Raw genomic sequence first — 8,161 nt, forward strand, 5'->3', positions numbered from 1 at the left:
CTGTTATGACTGAAGTATTAGCTCATCAAAATTTACCTGTTGATTGGTCAGATTTACAAGAAACCCACTGCCGATTAGTCAAATGCTACCATGTTTGCTGCTGATTGGTCTAACAGAGACTGAATCAACCAATAATGATTAGATGTAGCCTGAACAAATCTATATATTCTAAAGACCTTGCAGCACCCATTAAAACAACTTTGTCCTAGAATCATGGCGCTTCAATACATTGCTCTCTGCCTTCTGCTCTCAGCTGGCTGTACTTTAGGTATGTCTATATCTTTATTAGTGTCTATATCTTATGGGTACATGACTAGAGATATTGTAATTTAACTAACAAACAGTTTAAAACTTTTGATTGAAATCATCATCAAGACTTTTAGATTAAGACAGAAGCTTACAACAGACGTTCTACAGAGAAATATAGGCATTCACTTGTTTATTGTCACTCACATTATTCAGGGATTTTATGAACATATTAAACTGTAGACTTTCAAAGACATCAATAATCAATATACAACAACAGTTATTGTTCAATAGCATGATGATTTTTACCAACTAAATTAAACTTGATTTCATTTTAATTTTATTAGAATGTTTTTTGTTAAATCTTCTAAATTCAATACAGCACTAAAAACACTTTCTTAAATTGGATAGACAAGAAGGCTTTTTCACATGTAAGCTTTATTACAATGTACTGTAATACTTTTTATTGCTATTGTAGGTTATAAAAGCTCAACAGTATCTATATATACTATACCTACATATTTTGATATTGTAGATTTTGATATGTTTAACGCAAATGTTCTCTTAATTACTATAACTAAATTGATGGTAAATTATATATGTATATATTTCTCAAAGTTTGTCATCAGTTTGTTTTCTGTTTGTCCAGCTCAGGGGTGGCATGCTTCTGTCAAGGATGACAATGCTTGGATTGTGTCTCTCTTCCATCTCTGAGACTTGTTCAGTCGTTGCAGCCGAAGCTTTTCTAATGTTTTTTGTGCATCAGCTTTGCAGCCAGCATGCAGCGAGCTCCGCCAGTTAGGTCTGTCCCTGGAGACAGAGGTCCATGTCTCAGGCTGCAAGGAGAAGTCTTTCAGGTCTCGTTTCAAGACATCTTTGAACCGAAGACGAGGTCTGCCTGTTTGGCGGGTTCCATTTACCAACACACCATGAAGAATCATGTGTGGGATTCTCATGCTCGGCATACAGTTGACATGCCCTGCCCATCGAAGCCGTATGAACTTCAGTCTAGATGAGAGGGGGCCTGAGCCAGTCTGCATGAACAGTTCTTCATTTGTCATCTTGTCCTCCCACGTTTTACCGAGAATGAATCTTAGGTTCCGAGTGTGGAAGGCACTGATCTTCGATTCCTGTGGTCGGTAGATGGCCCATGTTTCAGCACCGTATAGAAGGATACTGAAAACACATGCCTCATACACACAAACTTTGGTTTTGATACCTATGTGTCGGTTATTCCATACACGCTTGGTTAGTCTGCCAAAGGCGGTGGAGGCAATTCCTAGTCTTGTGGAGATTTCATTGTCTACAGTTGTATTCTTTGAGAGATATAACCCAAAGTAAGTGAATTTCTCAACATCCTGCGGGTTAGTGTCATCTATTGAGAATACATGGGGGTCAGAAGCTTGTGACATAGTCACAGTCTTTTTCAAACTAATCTGCAGTCCAAAGCGCTGGCAGGATACAGCAAAGAGATTGAGCATAAACTGCAGGTCTTCTGGGGACGAGGCACATATTGCTGCATCATCAGCATATAGCAGTTCCTTGATGACGAACTTCTCAGTAAGAGAGCGCGCTTTATAGCGGGCAAGATTGAAGAAGTTTCCATCGCCGCGTGTGAGGAATAAAACACCACTGGATTGGTGAAATTGTCTGTCTGTCACTTTGAACACATACAAGAAGGATATGTCAAAGAAGATTGGGGCAAAGACGCAACCTTGCTTGACACCTCGTTTTCTGGGGAATTCATTGGAGAGCTGACCATTGAACTGTACTCGAGCTTGCATTCCATTGTGGAATGACTCAATTAGGGTGAGAAGAGTGGGAGGACAGCCAGTCTTCCTGAGAACTGTAAACAAGGAACCTCAGTCGACAAGGTCAAACGCTTTAGTTAGATCAACAAAAGCCATATATAGAGGCACTGTTCCCGAGATTTCTCTTGGAGTTGACAGACAGCGAATATCATATCAGTAGCTGAGCGTCCTGATCTAAAACCGCACTGTGATTAAGGGTATACATCTTCAGCTATTCTGAGCAGTCTTGATAGAAGTATTCTTGACAGTAATTTTCCTGTCACACTGAGAAGGGAGATACCGCGGTAGTTGTTGCATTCACCTCTCTCTCCCTTGTTCTTATAGAGTGTAGAGATCTTAGCATCCTTGAAAGCTTGGGGGACTGACTTCGTAGCCCAGCTGTTAGATATGAGTATGTGTATATGCTTGAATAACGAGTCTGGTCCCACTTTGAGAAGTTCGGGCGGAATCGCATTCACGCCTTCAGCTTTACCCAAGTGCAGGTCTTGGGTAAAGCTACAGCTATTAAAATGTAGCTATTATAGTTATTGGTATTATAATTCCACCTTCTAATGGATTCGATCTCATGACGAATGCATCGGAAAGTTTCGTATTCAAATGCTCTACCACTGAGCTAGAATGGCATACTGATCAGAGATGTTTTCATACCCTGCATACCTCATGCGCATGATAATTATTTTAGCCTGGCGCCCATGCGTTACGATGCTTCTGTTTAGAAATATTTTGGTACCTAAGTATATGTACCGCGATGTTTCTTCATCTTTTTTTTCGTAAAGGCAAATTTGTTCGACCCATGAAATCAACAATAATTGATCTCAAACTTGAAATTTGACTATTAGTGTATCGATTATCTACGTTACTAAAAGATACACGTCACTGAACTCCCCATGGCGAGTTATCCGTATCCGTTATTCGGTATATCTGGTATTCGTTATAATAAACATGATTCGCTAACGTGAATGATAAAATTTCTTTTAAAAGTTTTAAGTATACTAAAATGCATACTAAAACTTTATACAAGTGTGTGTTTAGTAAATTAAGTTCATTGAAGTTAAATTCAGTGTTTAGTTTGCATGTCTCTCTCGAAGGTAAAAACTCTTCATGTAGTACATTTTCATGGTTTATCTTGCAAATCATAACCACAAAATGCATTAAAGTCATTGTAGGTAATTATAGTTAGCAAGGTTAACATAGTATTTTGGTACTATTTTTAATTATGATGATTTTTACCAGGAGGTGATTGCATCAGATAATGACTATGGGTTTTTTACCAGTCTATAAATGTCTATAGGCTACGATATTTTTGCATGCCAATTTTCGCATGACAAGACTGAAACGAACTAAAATCATATAATTGTATACCAAATAATTTTTGATTGTAGTCGTAGCGAAATAGACTATATTTAGCCATTACTCTCTCATGAATTCACATTTACATTTAAACACCTTTACATTTTTATTTTCCTTCTAATTTATTTCAACAAAAAGCTTCTTTCAAGTTATGAAATTTTAAACTTACAGTCGTTTGAAAACTTTTACAGTTGTTTTGTTTATTTTTAATTTAGTTGTTCAGCACAAAACCTTCTCTTCATGATATGAAGTTGGAAAGTTACTGTTGTTTGACAAAGTTTGAAACCCATTACAGGTGTTTTCATTTTTCTCTTAATTTATTTAAACTACACAAAACACTTTTCTCATGATATGTAGTTTAAAGGTTAGAATGGCAAATGTTGTTATAATATAACAACATTTGCCATTCTAACATATTATGTTAAATACAAATCGATTTTCTGTCCAAGGACTTTTTTATTACCCGGGCAATGCCGGGTAGTACAGATAGTAAACATATATATTCTTATTATATAGACTTTCTGTTTGATACAGTCTTATTGCCATATATAGTATATATGTATATATGCACACATATATATATATATATATATATATATATATATATATAGATATTTAATATATATATAAATTTGTTATAGTAGATATAAGCGTCATGCTCTCATCAGGTGATAACTTTCTGAAGTTATCGCTTAATGAGAGCAGACCTATATCTGCTTGAAGCAAATTTGTAGAGATTAACTAACAGCCAAGTGCTCTTTATATTTTGTATTATAATTTATATAAATATATATAGGCCTATATATATATATTAATTTTATATGTATATACCTAAAAATCTAGTTGTAAAATAAGAATTTGTAGAATAATTGGTGCAAGAATGTGCAATTTAAATCTAAATGGTTGCGTAAATGTAACAAGCTTGCTATGGAATTTCTGCTATTTTCTCCCTCGCATTAACTTCTGTATTACCTCTGTATTACTTATATATTTTCTCTGTATCACCTCTGTATTACCTCTGTATCACCTTTGTATCACCTCTGTATTACTTCTGTATTGCTTCTGTATCACCTCTGTATTACCTCTGTGGTACCTTTGTATTACCTCTGTATTACCTCTGTATTGCCTCTGTAATACAGAGGTAATACAGAGTCTGTATTACCTCTGTATTACTTCTGTACTACCTCGGTATTGCCTCTGTATTACCTCTGTATTACCTCTGTATATTCTTTTTATAACCTCTGTCTTACCTTTGCATAAATGTTATACATATACAGCAGAAACGATAACAAATCCAAAATTTTTTAAATTTAGCTATTAATTAAGTTTTCATATGCTTCCTTTTTATTCTAGGTGTGTTTTGGTTAGAAGGTCCTGAAAGTGGTATCAAAGATGATTCACCTTCCCATGTCGTCTGCCCAAGTAAGAGATGAGCTATTTATTTTATCTATTAAAGTGTAACCTTCTTAAATGACAATTATAATATACAAACCAACTTTAGTCAAGGAGTTGTCTTAGATGACAAGCAAATCGTAGTTTAAATATAACATGATAATTTTTTGCTTCAGAAGAAAAGCAAAATTCTGAAACTTAATGAGCGTTAAGATAATCTAAGGAAATTCAACGACATGGATCGGCTATCAACTGATGCACTCTCTCGTGTTATCTTTAGTATTTACCTGTTGTATGCAGGCATGTTTGTTGTGACTTGCAAATGTACTATATTTTGTGTTTTGTTTAGTACTAGACTATTAACAGGAAGTTGAATCTAGTACAATCTAGTTAAACCTGAATGCTGCCAGTAGCTTCTGGCCTCACAGTCAGCACAAAAGCTGAGCGCTGTTCAACTTTTCTATAAAGTGACAGATAAAACCTCCTTAAAATGCATTCTGAAAGCCAGCCACTGGGATGTTTCACCTGATTTGGAAACTAGCCCTTAAATAAGAAATACGCAATCAACTGTGTACAATACTGCACACTCAGAAGCAGCTCTCTTTCTGTGTGTATCTGATATAAAGTCTGTCACTCTGATACATATTTGTATACATAATATACATAATGTATACATAATTATGCATAGAATGACTATATATGACATTTCAAACACTGCGCTGTTTTATTCATAGATGGATACTACGCAGCTGAGTGTCATTGTCATGATGCAAGTATTTGTGATGGAACTCGTCTATACACTGATAATACAAGAAAATGCACCGCCTTCAAACGATGGAGCGTCAGAGGGAAAGTTAAAGTGAGTAAACCTTTTAGCTAATTTATGACATGTTTCCTGTAGCCAATTTATTTCATTATGGGTTATGATTTTTATAAGGTCGTCAAATCGTGATATAATTGCCTTCCAAGTTGAGATCTAACTGTGACATAATTCTGGACAAGTAATAAAAGTTGTTATGAACTATTCTATGATGATTTGAAATAAGCTGACTTCTGTAAAATTTAGTGCAGAGCTGGGATCTAATAAATTCTGCCACTGCTACCAGTTTAAAGGATTTCATACAATCCTTTACTTCTTTACACTAAAGAACAAACCACTGCATGGTATTGTACTGTAAGTACATATTTCATCAATAGGTCTAGCACATATGGTACAAGATAGAGCAGATACCTGTTCCTCTTGGGGATGCGTCGCAGGTCTTTATATATGTTCTGGTCTCTGTTTTGGGCAAAACCAGCTGGTCGTCCTTTACAAGGCTCAGCTTCCTTTTGGTGCAGTTGACCTGAAGTCGATGGCCAGCCAGCATTTGCACAATTTGCCTTACCATATAGCAAATGTTTATTACGTCTATGATTGAATAATTTTAGGCAATGGTACAGTGTAAGTCAGCAACAGGATATGACATCAAAGTGATGTACCATCTTACATCACCAGACAATGCTATCAAGTGTCCTGAAGGGTAAGTATTTTATAGATGTTCTTGTTACGTGATGAACTAGATTAAGTCAGCAATACTCAATTTTTATAAACATATTCTGTTAAGTTTTACATTTGGATAGTACCAAATCTCTGGGAGGAAAGCTCTTATGGGTGAATGCGTTGTGTTGTATTTTAGTGAGTTGCCTTTCCATTTTATTCATGATATCGGCAAGAATAACTGCTTTAGTGTTTATAGTGGCCCAACTTGCAATTCATGATGTATTAAAAATAATGTATTTTCCACAAAGCGTGGTTTGTACATATGCTGGAATTCTTTATCTGGAGCCTATCATAAATTACACTAGTGAGAGAATCATCATTGCATGCTGTATACCAAATGAAATCACTTCAACCGTCTGTATATCCTGCCACTCAGAGAGACAAAATTGAAAAAAAGAAAAAGAAACCAAATTATCATAAGCATAAATACAAGTTTACTCTCAAGGAATAGTCTGAGCTCTAATATTAGTCTTTGGCTCCTATTTAAACCATTTTGCTATCAATGTTGTTCCACATTCACGTTATGCTACCCAAAGGTTATGAATGAAAATTCACTACGCTGTATGACTATAACATATAATTGCCTCATAAAATAAATAATCAGAATTTACACGTCACCTCTTGCGTACTGCTCCTCCATTTTAGCTATTTTGTCAGCTTGTTTTTTTATGAATATTTCTTGTAAATTGACTCTCACTCCTGTCTCTGCAGGTTTGCCATGGAGTTTTGTACAAAGAATGACAAATGGTCTCATTTTAGAAACACCGTTTTGTTTTACACGCTAACTGAGGATGACATTACATGTGGTTGGAAGAAAGCATCAGGAACCCTCAATTACGACATACTCATGTCTGTAGTTTGTATCATAGAACCACAATCTGAAGAGATAAAAACTGAGTTGCATTTTTTGGAATGAAATAGGACTGAACATGGACTACTAGATTATTTACTAAATGTTTTAAATATTTTTCTATGTTTCTGTTCTATTGAATTCATAATTAATAAACAAGTTTTAATACCTTCTTCTTTACTAATATGCTGATATACTTGCTGCAATGACTCTATATACTTCTATTTCAAATTAGGCAAATTAGACAAGGTAGCTAGTTGATCACATAAAACACTTTTCTCTTTTAACTAATGTTCCTGAGTAACCCTAGAGAAGAGAGTTATTTTTAGAAACACTAATTAAGGCTGTGGCTTAAAGGGATCTTCACTTCAGTATTTCAACAAAATAGTGATGATACTGTTGTGAAACAATGATGTTACTGTTATGATACTGTTATGATGCTGTTATGATACTGTTATGATACTGTTATTATAACGTGATGATACTGTGGCCTGATAATATCTAAGTAATCTCAAAGAATCGTCAAAATCTTTTAGAGCTATTGAGTGCTTGCTTACTTGTTGCGTCGATGTTGTACAGATTAAGTAAAATGTATTCAAGCATATTCAAGCCCTATTCAAGTTTCAGTCAAAACAAATAACAGGCATATAATTCGGCGTTCAACTTGCTAGACAGCCAATGTCATGAAAAAGGTGGTTTAATAAAACAACTATGGTTGTGATTAATGACTGCTAAAATATAAACTTATTAGGTTTATGTTGCGGCCACTGTTTATGTTGCTGCCACTGTTTATGTTGCTGCCACTGTTTATGTTGCTGTCACTGTTTATGTTGCTGCCACTGTTTATGTTGCTGTCACTGTTTATGTTGCTGCCACTGTTTATGTTCCTGTCGCTGTTTATGTCACTGGCACTGTTTATGCTGCTGCCACTGTTTATGTTGCTACCACTGTTTATGTTGGTACCACTGTAAG

The 8,161-nt window shown here is 35.3% G+C and overlaps 1 protein-coding gene across 1 annotated transcript; it reads left to right on the top strand.

Moving 5' to 3' along the window:
* The first annotated feature begins 213 nt into the window (after nucleotides 1-213).
* On the top strand, nucleotides 214-7,255 carry LOC137385327 (uncharacterized). The gene is made up of 5 exons (XM_068071776.1): nucleotides 214-268; nucleotides 4,761-4,829; nucleotides 5,534-5,658; nucleotides 6,228-6,319; nucleotides 7,051-7,255. The coding sequence occupies exons 1-5, from the start codon at nucleotides 214-216 to the stop codon at nucleotides 7,253-7,255; spliced, it is 546 nt and encodes a 181-aa protein (XP_067927877.1).
* The last annotated feature ends 906 nt before the right edge of the window (nucleotides 7,256-8,161 follow it).

The sequence above is a fragment of the Watersipora subatra genome, chromosome 1 (assembly GCF_963576615.1).
Source record: "Watersipora subatra chromosome 1, tzWatSuba1.1, whole genome shotgun sequence".
NCBI lineage: Eukaryota > Metazoa > Bryozoa > Gymnolaemata > Cheilostomatida > Watersiporidae > Watersipora > Watersipora subatra.

Bases quoted from the DNA above. Each gene is read 5' to 3' on its own strand.
- LOC137385327 (XM_068071776.1), top strand. From the start codon at position 214: ATGGCGCTTCAATACATTGCTCTCTGCCTTCTGCTCTCAGCTGGCTGT. The intron at 269-4,760 runs GTATGTCTATAT...TTTTTATTCTAG, and splicing joins CTCAGCTGGCTGTACTTTAG to GTGTGTTTTGGTTAGAAGGT. The intron at 6,320-7,050 runs GTAAGTATTTTA...CTGTCTCTGCAG, and splicing joins GCTATCAAGTGTCCTGAAGG to GTTTGCCATGGAGTTTTGTA.